Source organism: Bos indicus x Bos taurus, chromosome 15, assembly GCF_003369695.1.
Source record: "Bos indicus x Bos taurus breed Angus x Brahman F1 hybrid chromosome 15, Bos_hybrid_MaternalHap_v2.0, whole genome shotgun sequence".
Taxonomy (NCBI): Eukaryota; Metazoa; Chordata; class Mammalia; order Artiodactyla; family Bovidae; genus Bos; species Bos indicus x Bos taurus.
In genome coordinates, this window is record NC_040090.1 from 30,082,507 (window position 1) to 30,105,896 (window position 23,390).

Consider the following 23,390-nt stretch of genomic DNA (forward strand, 5'->3'; position numbering starts at 1 on the left):
ATGATAGCAATTACCTTAGAGATCAACCAGGCACAACTTTGAGATTAACTGGCCTAAGGAAAAAAACCTGGATAAAATCATTTAATTTTTGAAGTAACTTTAGGCTGAACAGCCCCAAGCTAGAGTTCACAGCTCCAAAAACCTTCCACTGATTTATTACAGTCTACACAGAAAAACCTCGCATTAACACAAATATTTTGTGCATCAGAGTTAAGAACAGGCGGAAGTCATTTCCTTTCAACCACCATTCTTCCTCTCTGGCCCTGCAACGCCGCCATGCACAAGGAAAGAACAACGTTTTAGTTCATTGTCAGCATCTAAAGTTGGCCCCAAGACAACTCTTTCTCCATTTGGTCTACATTTCCACACCTTAGGGTCAGGACCAGGAACTGGCAATGAGGAAGAGACCAAGTTAGACTGGGAACATGTCTGAAGAGAGAAGAATCTGCTCAATCTAAAATATCAACTTTCTTCCTGTCATAGCACTTCTTAAAACACAGGAAACAATGAGTCAGATCTCAGTGGACCCATAATTCTCAGGACCAAACACAAACTTCTTAATTGGAAATAAATTCTTCACATTTCTTTTTTATTTGTTTATTTTCTTCACATTTCTACTGAGGATATTTTAAGTATTTAAGTAAAGTTTCATTAAAGTGTCTCCTACTATCACATTTCTACTTGCCATGTTTATTTTAGTGGTCTCTATGCAAATTTAATTTTGGACTTTTGTTACTTTTGTGTCACTTTTATTCTAGTTTCCTTACTTGCTAGATACAATAGAACTGATTTTTAGAGCTTGACATGCCACAACTAGATTTTAATACAGATTATTTTTGAAATCTAATAAGTTACATAAACATATCACGGTGTTTATGTTTTCTTATAATCCTTCTCTAAAAGACACCAGACATAAATTACTCTTTAGCAGTATAATTATATTTATCTAATAAATATTTGTATGCCTATTACATTCAAGGTTTTAAGCAGAAGAAAAAAAAAAAAGAGTCAATGTCTACCATTAATTCACTCAACAATTATTTATTTAATAGTTACCAGGTACCGTTTTAGGGATACAGTGGTTAACAAAATAAACGATCCCTATTCTCATGGAACTTACAGAAATTATTTTTGGCAATTCTATATCCACCTGGATATAGACCCAACTGTATCAGTTAATCCACCTCTTCCAGTATCGTCAACCATTTCTTCTTTTTATGGCTCTTTACTAATAATACAAGTTCAAGGCATTCTCAACTCTAAAAATGGATACATTTCCCCTACCCCCAAGTCTCAATTCCTCTGTAGCAGGTCACCTCTCTTTTTCCTCTGTTTCAGCATCAAACTTCCCAGAAAGTTGTCCCTATTTGCTATCCCACTGCCTTATATCCCCATCTACCCAGGTGACCAGAATCTGGCTGCTCCACTGAAACTGCTCTCACTAAGGCCATCACTTTTCAGTTCCTATTACATTCCACTTCTCAACAGGGTTTGATACTGTCAACAAGTCCCTCCTTCTTGAAACTCTCTTCTTAAGTTTTTAGAACTCCATACACTCGTGATTTTCCCCTTATCTCTGGCTGCTTCTGCTTAGGTCCCTCTTTTTCTGTCCACCCCTTAAAAAATAGCTATTACTTAAATAGCGCTTACTGTGTGCTAAGCACTGTTCTAAGTGCTTTACATGTATGTATTCACTTAATCCTCTACAACCCTGTTAGTCACTCAGTTGTGTCCAACTCTTTGTGACCCCAGGACTGTAGCCCACCAGGCTCCTCTGTCCATGAATTTCCCAGGCAAGAATACTGGAGAGGGTTGCCATTTCTTTCTCCAGGGGATCTTCCCAACCCAGGGATCAAACCCGGGTCTCCTGCATTGCAGGTAGACTATTTCCTGTCTGAGCCACCAGGGAAGCCCCTACAATCCTGAGGTTGATACTATTATCAGTTTCATTTTAGGAAAATGAAGCAGAAAGGTTAAATAATTTGCCCAAGATTACACAGTAACTGTGGCTAGAGTTTAACTTTCTGCTCTTCTTTCATCCTATACATTCTCTCTGCATGACTGTATCTACTGCTGTAGCCCAATTAATTACCTATTTTCTCTGATTCCAAAATGTCTATCTTTACCTCTTATTTCTCTCCTTAGCTCTAGACCCCTGTATCTATTGCACTGGACATCTCCACTTGGACTCCCCATCCAGTACTTAAACTCAACATATCCAAACCCAATTCGTCATTTTTCCCTTCTCCCAAAGCTTGCTCCTCCTCATATATCCCCATTCTTAGTGATGGTATCATCACCCATCCAGCAATTCAAACCAGAAACATGGCCATCATCCTTAATGTCATGAAGCACCCCACAATCTCCATCATAACACACTCTCTTGGTCCCACTACCAAACCATCCAGGTATTGATGGTATGACTCCTTAACCTATGTACCTCTCCACTCCCAATACCAACTCTATACTTCAGAGACTATCATCTCTACCCTGAATCACTGCAACATTTCTCCTTCATAGTGGCCTTGTGTGCAATTAGTTCCTTCAGATCCACTTTCACCATCACAGCCAGAGTGATCTTTCTGTAATACAATTCTGATCATTTCAATCATCTGCTTCAAAATCTTCAGTGGCTCCCCTGTGCAATAAAACCTAAACTTATCCTAGCAGTCAAAGCATAGAGTCTGACTCCTTATATCTTTATTTCCTGCCCCTCACTCTAGTTTTCAGGTATAGAAAACTACTGTGGTTCTGCATAAGCATCGTGTTTCCTCTCAGCCCTATCCTTCCTCTCCCACTTCCCTCTGCCTGGCTACTTCTTCTAGGCCTTTAAGCCTCAACTTAGATGCCATACCCTTCTACAAGCCATCTCTGTCTTGACTCCTCACTCCACCCCAACAAAAAAGGCAGGGATGAGTGGTCCCTCAACTTCCTCCTACACATTTATTCCTACTGTAGCACTGTCACACTATACCGTAACTGCCTCCCATAAGACCATCAGTTCCATAAGCAGGTATCAGGTTACAATCACTCTACGGTATGTGGCATGTCACACGTACTCATCAGATCTTTGCTGAATTAATTCAAATTATCTTGCTTAGTGCATGCCAAAGTAGTAGGTGTTCAATATATGTCTGAGAATCTGCTCCGAACCCTCCACACCACCTCACAAAGTAGGCATTATTATATCCAACTTAAAAATGATGAAACGAAAGCCCAAAAGAGTTTAAGTAACTTGTCCAAAGCCACTGGGCCATTAGCAGTGAAGTCAAAACTCCAGCCCATGACCATTAATTTCCAAAACCACGTACATTATAGTCCACCTCCTCCCCATGCTGTGAAGGATACAAAAGATGAATAAGATCTGATACTGGCTGTGGAAGATCAACTTGGATGATTTTGGATGGAAGGTAGAGGGATGTCAAATTAGGAATAGTTTTTTGAAGGACAACATGTCAACTGGTTCTTGAAGGGTGGGTAGGAATTAGACAAGCAGAGACTGGGGTAAAGGAGTAATGAGGGGGCACAACAAACAACATTTCTGGTGGCAGTGACAGGATAAATACATGAGAAGCAGATTTATGGGGAGTCTACTGGGGTTTTCAATATGGGTTGTGGCTATTTTTCACCTTATGATGTACTAATAAAACCAGGCATGTGTCTTACTGCAAGATAAATGAGGTTTTACTAGACTTGGCGTTCACTCTTAAGAGGCAGCCACTGTGTAAACATCTTACAAAATCAATTCGTAAAGAAGCCCACAAGGAACATTAAGGAGCTCACTTGCTGCAGTTCTGCAAGTTGCTTTTAAGGATGTCATAGTCGGTATTGAACAGAGGCCCACTGTCCTTCAGCATGGCTTTCTGGATGCTGTACACATGTACGCTGGCAGTCACCGCTAGCTTGGACTTCACTGCTACAAGTCAACAGGAAAAGCAGTCTGTTAATACACAAACTTCATAGCATGTGGGGACTTTAACAAGAAACCCTTCTGCATTAACACCATTTGTAATCGGTGGTGGTCCAAAAAAGCTCTAAAAGGCCAAACAGTCATGTATACAGTATAGTATCAACTCTTCTGTCTGTGACAAGGACATTATGATAGGTAGGTGATGATGAGTCAGTTCTAAGTTCAGCACTGTGAGGGTATCACTCAACCAGTGGACACTCAGTAAATATTAATGAATAACTGATGATACTGTGATGTGTTTTTTGTTTTTCAGTCAGGGTAGAATCTATATATACTATATATAGTATACATATATATACTGTATATATAGAGTATATATACTCTAGCATATATACATAGCAACTGAGGAATAAGTAATTTCTACCTGAGAAGTCTTCTATTTTAGTTTATAGAAAGAAACTCTAAAACAATACTACTACTAATCAGATATGTCTTCAGAGGAAAATCACAAGAAAAAATTTTAGGTTCCATGATGGAAGGGACCATGCCTCACTTGTTCCAAGTCCCTAGTGCCTAGCATAGAGCTTGACATAGAGTAGATACTTACTATGTATCTACTGAATGAATAAATCTACCACTGTGAGAATTCAGAAAGAAAATCTTGGACATTTTCACTGTCTTGAATAATTCAGTTAATTTATAAGAAAACACTCCAGTGGTAGGCATCTTTATATACAAAGTATGACAGTGGTTTTGTCTTGAGACATCCAAGATCACGTGGCTATTCCAAAATTCCTTTGACTTGGGTATTAAAAAAATAGAACAGTAGCATTAACAGTCTTGAAATAGGTAGACAAATTTAACTTAGAAGTTATACTATGCCTTTCTGGCTTTATAATATCATTCTTTAATTTTCTTCCTAAAAAAATTGCTATGGAATACAACACGATATTTAGAGATGATTGTCTTTTTATAGTTAATGAGGTGTTCCATACGGTATTCGTAAGTGTTTTACATGTCTATCACGAGTTTTGAAATTCTGTGATAAAAGTGTTTTATCAATGTTAGCAGCTATTGGCCTTAAAAATGGGAAGTTAGTGGAGTATCATATTTTAACATGTTTCAGAAACTACTAATAAAAGAATATATGGCTTTCCAGTAAAACAGCTAAATATATATGCGATGTTAATGACACTGATGCCCTAAGAGGAAAAACTTGCTAAATCGCTAAAATACTTACCTTCCAATTTATCTTCTCTCACTACTGCAACCTTGTGGCACTGTAAGGAAATAACACTTCATTAGTATTTAAAGTATTAATAGTGCGACTTGCAGTTTTAAAGTTTCCTTACCAATAACTCAATTGCACTGGGATGTAAAATTAGAAACATTAGGTTCCTCTGAAAATATATGTTCCAGACCCATTTTTAACTTGCTTTCTTTAAAACTTCTCAATCAGGTTAAGGAAAGTGAGAGAGTATATATAAATCAATAACAAAAACAAAAAAACCCAAATTACAAAAAACACAGCATCTCAAACTTGCACTTTGCCTACTGCAAGGAGAAGAGGAATTTTCAGTAAGTAACATAATGAGAATTATTGTATAATCATATGGAACCAGTTAAAAATTGGATCTGTCTTATACCATGCAAAAAAAATTCATTCTAAATGGATCAGAGATCTAAAAGTAAAGAATTAAACCATATATGCACAAGAAAATAAGGGTGAATTCTTCTAAAAACTAATATAACCTGAGAATACAGAAAAGTTTCTTGACTGCAATTCAAAACCAGAAGTAACTGAAATTATCCATAAAAACTAACAAATCATTTTTGGTTAACAAAAAAACAATTTTAATTAAAAAGACAAATGGTCAAGTGGGAAAAATATCTACAACTTACATCACAAAGGGCTACCATACAGCTTCTAAAACAGAGAAAACAAAGACTAACAATCCTTTAGAAAATAGGCAAGAAGTATGAAGACACAGTTCACAGAAGAGAAATGCAGATGATGCTGAAACAGGACATGTGCTGTGTAGAAACAGGTGCTCTCATACATTGCTGGTAGGAATGGAAAATGGAGAGGTATTTGGCAATATTCATCAAAGTTCATATATAGCCTACCTCTAGGGACATAACCCTAAAACACTCTGGCAAAAACATAAAGCACATACACATTGAGCTATTCACTGTGGCACTGTATGTACTAATCAGACTGTAAATAACTCAAATAACTATCAGTAAGGGACTGCTGAATAAACTAAGGTATATCCATCAATGTAGGATCATGTGGCTGTAATAAGGAATGAGAAATACTTCTGCAAATACTACTGAGCCAGAGTAATGCTCAGGATCACTTACAAACCTTAAACTGCCTTTAGTCATCATATTGTTAGTAAAATTATTGGTTTTGCTTTTCTAAATCTCATGTATCTGGCTAAAGCAAATACATATTCCTTTTAATGTTAGGACAACCAAAGTTTACAACATAAGAAAAAAAGAGTAATGTAAAACTGAGTAAGTTTTTTAAAAATGTAATTGTAAGTTTGAACTGAGAATATCGGTATGTCTTCATAATGCATTTTCTCTTAAAAAAAAAAAAACAAGCATTCTTAAAAATGTCATGTTCTGCAAAATTGTACAATAAAAATTACAGAGCTTATGAGAAAAAGAGCATTAGGAACTAATCACTCAAACCTACGTAAAAGGAGCCCTAATAACAATAATTGGTACCCTCAGGAGAAAACATGGCAGCTGAGACAGTTTAGTACCTTTAAACGCTGCCTTAGGGAATATTAGAAATGCAGAAAAACAACACGGTGGAAATGCCAGTGCTAAAACAATGTAAATGAGAACAGAGCTCTGATTCAGTGGGTTCCTGTTAAGGGCAAAACAGGCGTAAGTTCAGCATCCATAAACCCAGAGCCTGGCTGGGGGCAGGCCCCTTGAGCTGTTAATCAAAAAAAAAGGGAAAATATGGCTAGTTGATGAGAGAAAGTTCCTCTTCATAGAAACATTTCAGTCAGTAAATCCAGATGGAATGACAGAATTAAAACATCACCATTTTGTAACTCCTGAAGAACTAATGATCAAGGTAATGATAAAAATCAATCTCAGCTAAAATCATCACATGACAAGCTAATGGGGAACCTAATAAAAAATGGATCAGGCCAACAACCTCTAACATCACAAAAAGAATCAACCGAACATTTCCTTTGAAACATTCAAATAATCCTTTGAAAGACTCTGCAGGATGAGATTAGAAGGAGATTTCTACTTTCTATGTATTATTAAGCAATTTTACAATAATAATAATCACTGGAAAAATAAAATTACTTACCTGTTTAAAAAGCCATAGATAACCTACACATCTTTGAATCAGGTCTGCTTAATCTTGTTTCTAATATACAATGACATCTGATTTCATCTACACTTGCAAATATCTAATTAACATCTGGCTTGCCAAATAGTTTACTAACAAGGAAAGAATATGCTCAGTTCAGTTCAGTCGCTCAGTTGTGTCCGACTCCTTGCGACCCCATGAAATGCAGCACGCCAGGCCTCCCTGTCAATCACCAATTCCCAGAGTTCACTCAAACTCACATCCATCGAGTCGGTGATGCCATCCAACCATCTCATCCTCTGTCGTCCCCTTCTCCTCCTGCCCCAATCCCTCCCAGCATCAGAGTCTTTTCCAATGAGTCAACTCTTCACATGAGGTGGCCAAAGTACTAGAGTTTCAGCTTTAGCATCATTCCTTCCAAAGAAATCCCAGGGCTGATCTCCTTCAGAATGGACTGGTTGGATCTCCTTGCAGTCCAAGGGGACTCTCAAGAGTCTTCAATACCACAGTTCAAAAGCATCAATTCTTCAGTGCTCAGCTTTCTTCACAGTCCAACTCTCACATCCATACATGACCACTGGAAAAACCATAGCCTCGACTAGACGGACCTTTGTTGGCAAAGTAATGTCTCTGCTTTTGAATATGCTATCTAGGTTGGTCATAACTTTTCTTCCAAGGAGTAAGCATCTTTTAATTTCATGGCTGCAGTCACCATCTGCAGTGATTCTGGAGCCCCCCAAAATAAAGTCTGACACTGTTTCCACTGTTTCCCCATCTATTTCTCATAAAGTGATGGGACCAGATGCCATGATCTTAGTTTTCTGAATGTTGAGCTTTAAGCCAACTTTTTCACTCTCCTCTTTCACTTTCATCAAGAGGCTTTTGAGTTCCTCTTCACTTCCTGTCATAAGGGTGGTGTCATCTGCACATCTGAGGTTATTGGTATTTCTTCCGGCAATCTTGATTCTAGCTTGTGCTTCATTCAGCCCAGCGTTTCTCATGATGTACTCTGCATAGAAGTTAAATAAGCAGGGTGACAATATACAGCCTTGACGTACTCCTTTTCCTATTTGGAAGAATATGCTAGTCATAGAATATAAGTCGGAGAAGGCAATGGCACCCCACTCCAGTACTTTTGCCTAGAAAATCCCATGGACGGAGGAGCCTGGTAGGCTCCAGTCCATGGGGTCAATAGAGTCGGACACGACTGAGCGACTTCACTTTCACTTTTCACTTTCATGCATTGGAGAAGGAAATGGCAACCCACTCCAGTGTTCTTGCCTGGAGAATCCCAGGGACAGGGAAGCCTGGTGGGCTGCCGTCTATGGGGTCACACAGAGTCGGACACGACTGAAGTGACTTAGCAGTAGCAGTAGAATATAAGTATCTTATAGCCTTTCAGTTCAGTTGAGTCACTCAGTCATGTCTGGCTCTTTGCAACCCCATGAGCTGCAGCATGCCAGGCCTCCCTGTCCATTACCAACTCCCGGAGCCTACCCAAACTCATGTCCATTGAGTCGGTGATGCCATCTCATCCTCCGTCGTCCCCTTTTCCTCCTGCCCTCAATTTTTCCCACCATCAGGGTCTTTCCAAATGAGTCAGCTATTCGCATCAGGTAGCCAAAGTATTAGAGTTTCACCTTCAACATCAGTCCTTCCAATGAACACCCAGGACTGATCTCCTTTAGGATGGACTGGTCTTCTCCAACACCACACTTCAAAAGCATCAACTCTTCAGTGTTCAGCTTTCTTTATAGTCCAACTCTCACATCCATACATGACTGCTGGAAAAACCATAGTCTTGACTAGACAGACGTTTGTCAGTAAAGTAATGTCTCTGCTTTTTAATATGCTGTCTAGGTTGGTCATAACTTTCCTTCCAGGGAGTAAGCATCTTTTAATATCATGGCTGCAATCACCATCTGCAATGATTTTGCAGCCCCCCAAAATAAAGTTTCTCACTGTTTCCACTGTTTCCCCATCTATTTGCCATGAAGTGATGGGACCAGATGCCATGATCTTAGTTTTCTGAATGTTGAGCTTTAAGCCAACTTTTTCACTCTCCTCGGTAAAGCGTCTGCCTCCAGTGCAGGAGACCCGGGTTAGATCCCCAGGTTGGGAAGATCCCCTGGAGAAGGAAATGGCAACCCACTCCAGTACTCTTGCCTGAAAAATTCCATGGACTGAGGAGCCTGGTAGGGGTCCACGAGGTCACAAAGAGTTGGACATGACTGAGCGACTTCGCTTTCTTTCACTTTCAAGAGGTTCTTTAGTTCTTCTTCACTTTCTGCCATAAGGGTGGTTGTCATCTGCGTATCTGAGGTTATTGATATTTCTCCCAGAAATCTAGATTCCAGCTTGTGCTTCATCCACCCCAGCGTTTCTCATGATGTACTCTGCATATAAGTTAAATAAGCAGGGTGACAATATACAGCCTTGACGTACCTCCTTTTCCTATCTGGAACCAGTCTATTGTTTCATGTCCAGTTCGAACTGTTGCTTCTTGACCTGTATACAGGTTTCTCAAGCGGCAGGTCAGGTGGTCTGCTATGCCCATCTCTTTCAGAATTTTCCACAGTTTATTGTGATCAACACAGTCAAAGGCTTTGGCATAGTCAATAAAGCAGAAATAGATGTTTTCTTGGAACTCTCCTGCTTTTTCAATAATCCAGTGGATGTTGGCAATTTGATCTCTGGTTCCTCTGCCTTTTCTAAAACCAGCTTGAACATCTGGAAGTTCATTGTTCATTCACGTATTGCTGAAGCCTGGCTTGGAGAATTTTGAGCATTACTTTACTAGCGTGTGAGATGAGTACAATTGTGCGGTAGTCTGAGCATTCTTTGGCATTGCCTTTCTTTGAGATTGGAATGAAAACACCTTTTCCAGTCCTGTGGCCACTGCTGAGTTTCCCAAATTTGCTGACATATTGAGTGCAGCACTTTCACAGCGTCATCTTTTAAGATTTGAAATAGCTCAACTGGGATTCCATCACCTCCACTCGCTTTGTTTGTAGTGATGCTTCCTAAGGCCCACTTGACTTCACATTCCAGGATGTCTGGTTCTAGGTCAGTGATCACATCATGGTGATTATCTGGGTCGTGAAGATCTTTTTTGTACAGTTCTTTTGTGTAGTCTTGCCACCTCTTCTTAATATCTTCTGCTTCTGTTAGGTCCATACCATTTCTGTCCTTTATTGAGCCCATCTTTGCGTGAAATGTTCCCTTGGTATCTCTAATTTTCTTGAAGAAATCTTTAGTGTTTCCCATTCTATTGTTTTCCTCTATTTCTTTGCGTTGATCGTAGTTCTGTTTCTCCTTGTAAATTACTAAATTGCCATTCCAGTCTGGAATCTCACATTCTTAAGACTCTATTGATATAGGCCAAATACAGTAAGTATTTGGATAAATCTGGCTTCTGAACTTATGAGTCACAGGGAAAGTCAAAAGAGAAGAGGAAAACATGCATCTGTGTGTGATTCTCTGAGGATCTTGATCCTTGGGCTAAATTCTCTAGGGCTGGTGGTATGGGAGCAAAAGAACCTTCAGGTGAGGTTTAGGAAGTGAGAACCAAAGAGGTGTTCCTCAGTTTGGGGAGGAAGCAAGAAAGAAGGCATTAAGTTCCCAAGAATCAGTCTGGTACAGGAGAAGGAAAGGAGTTATTTCAGCAGAGCTTCTGGGGTGAAAGCTCAAATTAAAATCAAATTCACTTAAAAATTGTATTTGCTGAACACCTGTGTGGCTTGACATCTGAACAGGCTGGAAATTAACCAGCATTGTCCCCAATATAGCTTCAAAAGGAAGAAAGAGGAACAGAAACAGTCTGGAATGTCTTGTTGTCTAGGGAAATTGTACAATGATGATAATAGTCTCTGTATTGATATTACCCAAACTTCTTGAGAGTTTTAGGTTTAGTCTACAAATTCAAAATAATCACTGTCTTCAAGTAGCTTTTTAAAATTTCCATAATACTGGATCTTGTTGTTTTTGCCCTGTGTTATGTTAGATAATACTATTAATAGCTCAAACACATTTAAACTCATTATAAGATTCTGAGAACTTACCGAATGTCCATTCTGAATGAGACTGCCAGACACTAAATAGGTGACATGCAGTTGGGCTCCTGAATTTTCCTTTCGCTTCCTTTCAACGTAATCATAGAGCATCCTGTTACAAACAAAATGCACAAGTAAGTCATTAGCGAACGTTTACCTCACCGACTCTTAATTCATGACTTAAAAGTTAGTAAATAGTAAATCTGACAGTCCATCAAACATTATACAGAATATTTTTGCTCTGTTCATAGACAAAGAATTAAAAAAGGACGAATGGAACACAGGGGGTGGGGTCAACTTGTATAAAGCCAGCACAGTGAGTGACCAAACAACTGAAATAAAAGAAATCTAATAATCGGTCAAGTGAGACTGAGCTTGCATTAAAAGAAGTAAAGACATAAAATGGCTAGAATCATCAAGAATAAGTTCAGTCACTATCTAGCCATGTGACCCTAGATAAAATAGTTTTTCTAGGCTTCTTTATATCCTGAGGTATAATTACAGAGGGCTGTATGAGATTGGCAATTCTTTTACCCTGGGATCCATAATCCTTCACCCCTCAATATTGTAAGCAAAATGTGTGTTTTGCAAGGGGAAGGAGGCGGGGAGAGGGTAGAGATAGTTCAAGGTTTTCAACAGATTTGCAGAAGGATTACTCCAAAACATTAAGAACCATCTTGTAGATGATCACAAGGGCCCTGCTCTGAAATTCCAATTTTAGGATCATTCAGAATCAATGTTGTTTCAAAACCACAAAGTAACAGTTTACTCACACTGCCCCAGTATTCATTAACCTAAGACTGCCAAATAGTCACTATAGAAATGATGTTGCTTTTAGTAACATTCCCTAAATTCGTTTTTATCCATACGATCTGATTAGCATCAGAAGTTGACTCCCCTCAATAACTTACAGTTTAACTTCAAGGAAAGAGACATCATTTGTGTTGCTATTTCACGAAACATTTACCAAGCCTCTATAATATGTCATAGGTCTGCCAAGGATGGCTAGAAACAAAAGTTCCAAGAGAAACTCAACCTACACTGTGGACTGAGCTCTTAGCTTCCTTGATCCAATGCCTCACTCTTGAATTGGCTCTGCTCTACTTCCTGCACAGACTTGACTTCCTCCTCCTCTTCTGTACTGCTGGGATTGTCTTCAGCTACCTTTTCAGTCTATATTAGAGTGAGCAATCATCTGGGTTTGCCTGGATCTGAGGTATTTCCTGACATGGACTTTTAGTGCTAAAACCAACAGTCTTGGGCACACCAAGGATGACTGGTCACCTTACGACATACTCTCCTTGACCCATTTCATTCATCCCCTGGCTTCATTTATTCCCAACAACATCATCTGCTCAAACCATCCAAGCCAGAAATCTGGGAGTCATTATCCCTCACTTCTCCCAGTCTGGTGAGGTGCCAAATCTTGTCAGTTTTACCTCCCAAGTAATTCTTGACTCCCTGCCCTCCAAATCCCTTGACTGGACTATTTTAATTCCAAGTGTCAATGCCTTCGTCACACCCCCTTCCCCTTCATTATCCACAAAGCTGCCAAGGTGAAGTTTTAGAAATGCAAGTCAAGTCATCTGTCAACAAAACTTAACTGGGTGGCTACTTCATACTCTATGCCTTGGGGATAGAATAGTGAACAAAGCAGTCAAAGTGCTTACCCATTTAGAGTTTGTACTGCAGAAAAGAGAGACAAATAATAAGCAAACAAGAAGTCAGATGGTAGTAAATCTACAGGGAGAAAAAAGACTAGAAGAATAGAGTGTCTAAGAAGTTTTGCTATTTATGTAAGATTAGGGAAGGCCTCCTGAACAGAGCCCTGTGGGAAGTTACAGAGCCATCAATGTGGATATCTCAGCAAAGAATATTCTAGGCAGAAAAAACAAATTTGAAGGTTCTGAGGCAAGAACGTAAGCAAGGTGCAAGGAACAGAAAAGGTGAGTGTGCTGAATAAGGAAGAAGGAAAGAAGAGAGCCAAGCACGAGACATGTAGGGCTTTGTGGCCCATTAGGAAGGAAGTCATTAGAAGGTTAGAGCACAAATAACATGATCTCACTTTTTAGGAGGATTTCTGACTGCTGTGTGGAGAATATACTATTAAGAAGCAAGGAAGGAAGCAGGAAGACCAGTTACAAGGCTACTGCAGTAATTCAGGCTAGAGATGACGGTGGCTCAGACTAGGATGGTAGTAATTAGTGGATGAATTCTGGGTACATCTTAAAGGAAGAAACAACAGGATTTGCTGATGGACTGATTGTGAGGTATGAGAGAAACAGAAATCAAGGATGACTGGACTAAGCAACTCAAAGAATGAAGTTGTCATTCACTGAGATGGAGAAAAGCAGAAGGAGGTGATGGTGGGGGTGAGTGGAAAATAATTAGGAATTAAGTTTTCAGTTCAATTCAGTTCAGTTCAGTCGCTCAGTCATGTCTGATTCTTTGCGACCCCATGAACCGCAGCACGCCAGGCCTCCCTGTCCATCACCAACTCCCGGAGTCTACCCAAACCCATGTCCATTGAGTTGGTGATGCCATCCAACCATCTCATCCTCTGTCATCCCCTTCTGCTCCTGCTCTCAATCTTCCCCAGCATGAGGGTCTTTTCAAATGAGTCAGCTCTTCACATCAGGTGGCCAAAGTATGGGAGTTTCAGCTTCAACATCAGTCCTTCCAATGTTTTGGGGCGTGTTAAATCTTAGATGCCCATTAGCCATTAAGTGCTGTTGAAAAGGTAGCTGGTTATTCTTATCTGAAGTATTACTCTTTGTTCAAAAGTTTTCAGTAGCGCTCTATCCCCTAAGGAGCCACAGGTCCATCAGTGACGTGTAAGACTTTTCTTCGTCTGGCCCCTGTATTTTTCACCATTCTCCCATACTCACACTATTTTCAGCCTTATGAAACACTCTGAAGTTCTCCTAGCTCTTTTGTATGCCCTTCCTTCTGCCTTCTGCTCAGACCTCATCTACCTAATTCCTCATCAAGACAGCAGCTCAGGTATTATCTCCTATGTGAAGCCTTCCCTAACACTGCTAAGCAAGCAGGGCAGCCTTGCTTTCTAAGTTCTAACAGGAACTATCCCACATCTGTTATTATAGCACTTACCACACTGTATTCTAATTGTTTAATATCTGCCATCCCCACTAGACTATAAACACCCTGAGGGGGGAAAAAAAATCAGCATTTTTGTTGATTTCTATCTCCTGTTCTCTTTAGTATTTCCTTCCATGCAGCAATTATGTTAGGAAAGATGAGGAACACAGAGTCATGAACATTTTGGTTTATTTATGCTAGTTAGGACCATCCTAGCGGAAGAAATGGTAGGCAGGGACTATACCAAGATGCTCTCAGCTTGCTGGTGAAATGCAGTCTTTTATCAACAACTCATAGTCTCGCTCGCATCATTACAGTCATTGTCCTCTGTGCACCGTCTCACCGGATCAACCGGTTGTTTTATTACATCTATTACATAATATAGTATCTGTTATATTAACAAGATGGTCAACACTGCACAACCTCTTTAAAATTTTCTGAATGTCTTTTGAATCTCTAAAACATGTTCATCTAATTTGATTATGTCAAAATCTCAGCAACAAAACACGCAAAATATTCTTAAATATGAATGATAATAAATATGATTTCCTACAAGATGCACTTACTACCCACATGATTAACTATATACCTTTCATCTCTCTTGATCAGTTCCACCCATAATTTTCCTAAGATATATAAGGTGTATAGTCTATATTATCTTCCCTAATCTAATTCCTTCACAGCATTTTTATAGCCTGAAATTATCTTAAGTCAATGATGGGAAAGACCTTGTCTGTCAAGTTTGCTGCTTTATAACAGAGCCTAGAATAATGCTAAAAATGTAGTAAAACCTGAAACAATATTTCTTATTGAACCCATGCAAACAGCAATAACCATGCCCAGTCACTGCCCTCAGTGCCAACAATGATAAGTTAAATGCTCTCACTATAGATAAGAGAAAAAAGGATGCCAGGACACTCTAAGTCTCTGTTTTCTCATGTGTTAAAAGAGATTGATAACACCCATTATATTGGATTATTATAAAGATTACATGAGATAAACATTTGTGAAAATATCTACCATAGTGCCCAGAACTCACTCAACAAATATCCACTGGCACCTATTATGAGCTGGGAAAGATGGAAGGCAAAAGGAAAAGGGTGTGGCAGATGATGAGATGGTTAGATAGCATCACTGACCCAGCGGACATGATCTGAGCAAATAAATGCCAGGAGACGGTGGAGGACAGAGGAGCCTGGTGTGCTGCAGTCCATGGGGATGCAAAGAGTTGGACATGACTTAGTGACTGAACAATATTATGAGCATGGTGTGAAGATACAATAATTGTGGCAGACTGTATTTTCCAAAGATGGCTGCCACAACATCTCCCATCCTGCATGCTCTTCTTCATCCTCCCATAGACAGGTGGAGTCATCCTCTCCCCTTGCATCTGGGAAGGCTAGAGATTAAATGTAACCAAAAGAATGAAGCAGACACAACACTGCTTGACTTCTGAGGCCAGTAAGAAAAGGCAATCAGCTTCTGCCTTGCACTGGAATGTGCGTCTTTACAGCTGTGAATTGCTGGGTAAGGCCTCACTACCTGAAAATATGCTCTTAAGAAGCCCAGGCCATATAAACAGGTCACACACAATGACTGGTCAATAGCCCCCACTGAAGTCCCAGCTGACAGCCAGCAACAACTGCCAGACATGAGAATAAAGATGCCTACACATGATCAGGCTTCAGTCACTGATGCCTCTCAGCTGAGGCACCAGACATTATGGAACAGAGACAACCATTCTCATTGCACCGTGCCCAAGTTCCAAATCAGAAGAATCTATGAACATAATAAAATGGTTGTTTCAAGCTGCTAAATCTGGGGGCAATTTGTTACAAAGCAACAGTAACTGGAACAGTGATGAGCCTGATAAACATGTTCCCTGCCTCATGGAGTTTATATTCTAGTGGGAGGAGGGCATACAATAAGCGAGAACATGTCAGCTGGAAATAAGAATTATGAAATGCTGGAACACTGGATATCCACATGAACTGGGCCCTTTCCTTATACCATATGCAAAATGATGCCTGAAAAAATAGTTATTATTTATAGGCATACCCCAGAGATATTGTAGGTTCACTTCCAGACCACTGCAATGAAGTGAATATCAAAATAAAGCAAAGCAAATAAATTTTTGGTTTCCCAGTGAATATAATAGCTATGTTTACATTATACTGTAGTCTATTAAGGGTGTAACACCATTATGTCTACAAAACAATGTATACACCTTAATTAAAAAATAATTTATTGTGGACTTCCCTGGTCGTCCAGTGGTTAAGAATCTGCCTTGCAATGCAAGAGACACATGTTTGATCCCTGGTAGGGTAAGTAAGATTCTACATGCTGCAGAGCAACTAAGCCTGCGCGTCACGACTGGAGAATCCGAGCGCTACAATGAAAGAGCCCATATGCCACAAATTAAGACCCGATGAGGCCAAGTAATTTTTTTTTTAATTTGTTGCTACAAATGCTAGCCATCCTCTGAGCCTTTAGCAAGTCACAATCTTCTCGCTGATGGAAGGTTTGAAACATGATGAGAATTACCAAAATGTGACACGGAGATAAGAAATAGGCGAGCGCTATTGGAAAAATGGCACTCATAGACTTGCTCAACTCAGGGTTACCACAAACCTTCAATTTGTAAAGAAAGAAAGAAAATGTAGTGGCTGCAAAATGTAATAAAGAAGAGTACAATAATATAAGGTATGCCTATACACATTTTAGGGCTTCATTCATAAGTTACCTTGAACCAACATCTAATTTGAAAACTACAGTGTACTCTTACTGTGAGGAAGTATAATAAGAACAAAATATGTAGAAATGTTAAACTGATAATTACTGATTTAAGAGCTAAGACTACAGAACTCTCAGAAGAAAACAGAATTAAATCTTCATGATTTACTTGGGTTAGACTATGCCTTAGATACAATATAAAAAGCACAAGCAACAGAAGAAAAAAAATTAGACACTATCAATAATAAGAACTTCTTTGCTTCACAGGACACCATCAAGAAAGTGCAAAGACAACCCACAGAATGGGTCAAATCATTATCTGATCAGGACACTGTTTCTAGAATTATGTAGAGGGACTTCCCTGGTGGTTCAGTGCCTAAGACACAGCACTCCCAATGCAGGAGGCCAGGGTTCAATCTCATATGCAGCAACTAAGAGGTTGCATACCGCAACTAGAAGATCACATGCTGCAACTAAAAACACCCCACACGACACAACCAAAAAGGATGCCTCACGCTACAGTTAAGACCCAGCACAGTCAAATAAATAAACAAATCCGGACTTGATTACATAAAGAACTCTCAGAATTCAATAATAGTAAAGACAAAAAAAACCCATGGAAAAAAATGGGTAAAGGATCTGAACATGTATTTCTCCAAAGAAGATACACATATGGTCAATGAGCACAGGAAAACACGTGCCATTAGCTAAAACATTAGCCATTACAGAAATGCAAATCAAAAACATAATGATAAAACTTCATACTCACTAGGATGGCTAAAATTAAAAGACAGATGGTAGAAAAAGTTGACAAGAATGTTGAGAAAGTAGAACCTCATACTTTGTTGGTGGGATTGTAAAACAGTGTAGTCACTCTGAAAAACAGCTCCTCAAAATGTTACATATGACCCAGAAATTCCAATCTTAGGTGTATACCAAGAGAACTGAAAACATGTCTACACAAAAACTTGTACACAAATGTTCACTGTAGCATTATTTATTAAAGCCCCAAATGTGGAAACAACCCAAATGTCCATCCGTTGATGAATGGACAAATAAAATGTTGTATATCTATATGTTATGGGTTGATCTGTGTCCCCCAAAAAAGATATGTTGACGTCCTAACCACCAGTACCTCAGAGTATGACCCGATTTGGAAACAGGGCCTTTGCAGATGTAATTAGTTAAGACAGGTCATAGTGGAGTAGGGTGGGCTCCTCATCTACGACTGTATCCTTATAAGATGGCTATGTGAAGAGACAGACACACAGGAAGAATGCCAAGTGACTATGAAGGCAGACAGTGGGGTTACACAGCTACAAACCAAGGAATGCAAACCACCAGAAGTAAACCACCAGAAGCTAAGAAGAAGCAGGGAAGGATTTTTCTGTACAAGTTTCAGAAGGAACATGGCCTGGCCAACATCTTAATTTTGGACTTTAAGCCTCCAGAACTGAGACAATAAATTTCTGTTGTTTCAAGCCACCTGTTTGTAGTATTCTGTTCTGGCAGCCCTAGAGAACTTACACCATAAATGGAATATTATTCAACCACAAAAATGAATGAACTACTGACACATGCTTTAACATAGACAAACCTCGGAGATATGCTAACTGGAGGGAATTAGATACACAAGATTGCTTATTATATGACCCCATTTATATGAAATGTCCAGGATAGGCAAATTTCTATAGAAAGAAAGTGTATTAGTGGTTGCCTGATGCTGGGGGGTTGGGAGGCAGGAATGATGAAGGACTGCTAATGGATATAGGGTTTCTTTTCTGGGGTGATGAATATCTTCTCAAATTAACTATGATGCTGACTGCACAACTCTGTAAATATATTAAAAACCAATGAGCTGTACAGTCTAAATAGGTGAACTATACGATATTTGAAATACATCTAAAGAAAGCTTTTAAAAAATAACTATGAAAAAAAAATTAAGAGAGACAGAGAGAGGAGTAAAGCATTAGGAAAGAGCTGTTACACGAAGTAATGTGTGAAATTTGAGCTGAACTGTGCACAGTGAGGACAGCTGTGAGAACAGCATTCCAGGCAGAGAGAATGGTACAAATTTCCTTGGGTGAGAACGGGCTTGGTATATCTAAGGAACAGAAAGGTAAATATGGCTAGAATATAAGTGAGGTAGAAGGTGCTATGGGATAAAGTTGGTAGACAGGCAAGGGCTAGACGTGTGTATTAATTCCATAAAACTTATAGGAAATAAGGGTAGCTACAGTAAAATTCCACCTCATGCAAAGAGTTGACTCATTGGAAAAGACGCTGATGCTGGGAGGGAGTGGGGGCAGGAGGAGAAGGGGACAACAGAGGATAAGGTGGCTGGATGGCATCACTGACTCGATGGACATGAGTTTGGGTGAACTCCGAGAGTTTGTGATGGACAGGGAGGCCTGGCGTGCTGCGATTCATGGGGTCGCAAAGAGTCGGACACGACTGAGCGACTGAACTGAACTGAGAGTAAAATTCCAGGCAACTTTATTTCATCTCCAGTCCTCAGTATGCACCTTTAATCTCAATAGGCTTATATATTAGTAGTAACAATTACCTCACTCCATATTTAAACACTCATAACCGTAACAAACAATTACTCTTACGGGTATCCAGTCCTAAAGTTACCTAACATGCTAGGTTTGGGTCTGGACTAGTCTTAGCAAGAGCAATCTCAAATAGTCAAAATCAGTATAAACCTAGCCCTGAGCCAAGAGTTTTAAGTCTTGAAGGCATAAACATCTCAGTCAAAACTAGGGGACTTCCTTGGTGGTCTAGCAATTAAGAATCCATCTGCCACTGCAGGGGACACAGGTTTGATCTCTGGTTTGGGAAGACTGCACATGCTATGGAGCAATTTAGCCTGCATGTCACAGCTACTGAAGCCCTCATGCTCTAGAGCCCTGGCTCCACAACAAGAGAAGCCACAGCAGTGAGAAGCCTGTGCACTGCAACCAGAGAGTAGCTCCCACTCAAGAAAGCCCACGCGCCAGCAATGAGGACCCAACGCAGCCAAAAATAACTAAATAAAACTCCTAGAAGCTCTGTAAATACTTAACTGTTGTGCTGAGGAGCTGAAGAGGGACATGGACCTCAAATACCTGCTGGGACTGGAGTGGGGGAGTGGGGCACGGGTCTAGAAATCAAGTTTCTACCTATACCTTAGGTAAAGTAGACCCTCCTCCCCGCTTAAAACTCTCAGCTAGTTTGACCTCAGTTTCACAGGCAGGAGAGCTGGCCCAGGAGCCCCCTGAAGCGGGTGTTCCGCCATGGCCTAAGTGCAAGCACCTGAGGGCGGTGGGCACATGTATGCACATGAGACAGGACACGAGGCTGGGGCTTGCCATTACACATAAAGACTGAATTCCTAGTTGTAGCTTTTACTATGAATGGGAGATTTTTCTCCTTGCTTCTGTCATTAAGAATAAAAAAAAACTGTGATCTATCATAAAATAAACTCCTAAATCTGTCAAACAACAAGCCATTCTAGAGATCAAAGATTTTTCTAAGACTCACAGAATGTTCCTATGATTCAAGGAATAGGGAAAAATCAGACCACCATCAGGAATAAAGCAAATGAAATAAGTATTTAACTCAATATATGGGCTCTCAGTCTATTCACCAATTCCTACCCACTGGACATTTGCAGGTGAAGAAACTTTGAAGTTAATCCAAAAGCCTGCCTTTTCCATTTTGGTTCCAAGTTGGACTACAAGTTTCAGCAAGGAAGGTGATAGGGCAAAATTTAAGAAGACTGATACTCTCTGTGCCATCCTAAACCCTCCCTTTTTAGTTTCTCTTAAGTGTTCTCCCCTGTCTTATACTGTTATATAGCCTGTGTCAAACACCTGTTGACCTCATTATGGAAGTATTTCAATAACACCCAGAAACGGGCCTAAGAAGCACATGTGAAAATGCAAAGATGTTTTACATAACAGACATAGAAATCTGAGATCTAAACAGAACTGGCTAGCCCATTTAATAAATTTTTTGAAATAACAAAGTGATTAACCAGAAGGCAAGGCTACAAATAAATACAATAAACATATCACCACACATTTGTATGCAAGTCCACTCATCTCTTAACTAATAAACAAAAACCGTAAAAGGCAATAGAAACACTATGCTTTCCCATTTCCCTGGGTGGGGGAAGAGGGGGTGGGGAGTTCTAATCAAGAGACTCTCTGTAAAGCTAACAACAAACAAAACAAAACAAAACAAAAAGTTCCAATCTGATTAAAGTTAGTAATCAATTGTACTTACTGTTTGGCCTGATTAACATGAACTCCTAGTGTATAGCTCAGCCATTTGTATGTCACCTGTAAGAAGGAATTTTTAAAAAAATTTTATTAGATGACTGCAGAGTGTAGGTCAGCCCAAAGGGCTCCTAAAGATTCTAAGGCGATTACGCCTTATAAATTACATTAAATGCCACCCTAGTTTTGCCAAGAACCATCCATCTGGGCAGGCAGGACTCAGACATTTATTTTACAAAGAAGTCTGTATCACAGAATAATGCAAGAATCTAAAAAGGTTGAATATACACAGAAAAAGCTCTCAGTTTCCTTACACTCCCTGTTTCACCCTGGTCCTTCTTTCCACATTTCTCTCTTTTTATGGGGCCACCACCAAAAACTATCCTCAAACTCACTCAGAAACTTGTTACTTTGGAGTGTACAACTCAGAAACTTCCGAAGAAAGTTGCAGCCACATAAATATTAAAGGGCACAGGTGGTGCAGGGGTCAGGGAATGAATGAGTGAAGTGGATGAATACTCTGTCAGAGGTTAGACTGGGAATTACTGGCATCAAGCTTTGCTCTTCCTTCCATCCTTCCATGAACTGTCATTTGCCACTTCCTTGTAACCTGTCACCCTCCCCTCAAAGTCTTCCAATTCTAAACGCTGAGTTTCCAGTAATTAGAAGACTTAGCACAGGTTGGGCAAAGGCAGTGTGATGTAGAGGAAAGCACGAGCAGAACAGACATAGACTGGAAAACTGATTATCCCTTGTGTGTGTGTGTGTTAGTCTCTCAGTCGTGTCCTACTCTTTGTGACCCCATGGACTACAGCCCAGCAGGCTCCGCTGTCCATGGAATTCTCCAGGCAAAAATACTGGAGTGGGTTGCCATTCCCTTCTCCCAGATCTTCCCAACCCAAGGATCAAACCTAGGTCTTCTGCAGGCGGGTTATCCCTTACTAACCACAAGTTATTTGGCCCCTCTGCTTCAACTACCTTTTCTAAGGCTACTTCCGCCGACCTCTATGGGTCACTGTAAAAAGTAAAAGCAATAATGTATATCCAAAGCTCACAGTAGGCACTCAATCATCACGATGTGCGAAACGCTCTCACATCCATCGTCTCACTTGATCTTTACTTCAACCCTGTGAGGCAGGTCAAGCCTGAACCAATAACAAACTTCGAGGAAAACGAAACCAACTGATGGTAAGATTAAACAACTTGTTACTTAACCCGGTCAAAACACAATTTCCTCAACTGTAAACTTGAGACTTCAAACGCCAACCACCTTGCCAGAAACGTGTAGAGACGCCTTAGAAACAACATCAATTAATGCTCCTCCCTCCCCGCCCGACCTCCGTGGCCCTTGGTCTGCGCAGAGCCGAGCACGCCCACCCGAGGAACCTGGATCTGCCGGTGGGGCAGGAGTCCTCGCCCTGCCTGGGGCACCAGGAGTGGGGACCGTCTCCACTGGACCAGCCCCATGCGGGAACACGCAGAGGGATCAAGGCCCCCGCCGCCCTCGCTGGGCCCAAAACCCCAGTCGCATGCCCGCATTCCCCAGTCCTAGCTCCTCACGATCTTGTTCTGGTCCGTCACGAACTCGTCTATATTTTCCAGATAGAACTGGTCCGCCATGGTGCCGCGGCGTTGTGCTCCGCCGCAGCTGAGCTCCCCTAGCCGCCACAACCGCAGCTCCCGCCGGCGGGAAACGTCTTTTTTCCCCTCCCAGGTCCCGGGTCGTTTCCCACGGCAACGAAGGCGACGCGCTACGGCGGCCGCTCGAGGGTCAAACTAGTCTCGGAGACGGCGTAGGCTGAAGTAGGTGGAGCTAACAGGAGCTGACGGAAGTGAGGAATGAGGAGCGTAGGCGTGGTCTAGAACTGCTGTCTATAGAACCCTAGTGTCGAATCCAGGCTCTGCCAGTTCGTGGCTGATGCACCGCAAGGGACCTCACCTCTATAGGAGTCGCGGTCTTTCCACCCGTAAACTGATAAAATAAT

At 40.6% G+C, this 23,390-nt stretch overlaps 1 protein-coding gene across 4 annotated transcripts in view; it reads right to left on the bottom strand.

Annotated features, from left to right (window-relative positions):
- The window catches only part of POLD3 (DNA polymerase delta 3, accessory subunit), a 44,320-nt gene extending 21,169 nt beyond the window's left edge, over positions 1-23,151 (bottom strand). Inside the window, exons 1-5 of one of the 4 annotated variants that reach the window (XM_027562913.1) lie at positions 22,966-23,151; positions 21,413-21,468; positions 11,318-11,420; positions 5,151-5,190; positions 3,784-3,916 (exon numbers count right to left, since the gene is read on the bottom strand). In XM_027562913.1, coding sequence (XP_027418714.1) covers positions 3,784-3,916; positions 5,151-5,190; positions 11,318-11,420; positions 21,413-21,468; positions 22,966-23,025 — 392 coding nt within the window. In that variant the 5' untranslated portion in view covers positions 23,026-23,151. The other 3 variants (XM_027562912.1, XM_027562911.1, XM_027562915.1) reach the window with 3 other exon arrangements.
- Positions 23,152-23,390: the final 239 nt, after the last annotated feature.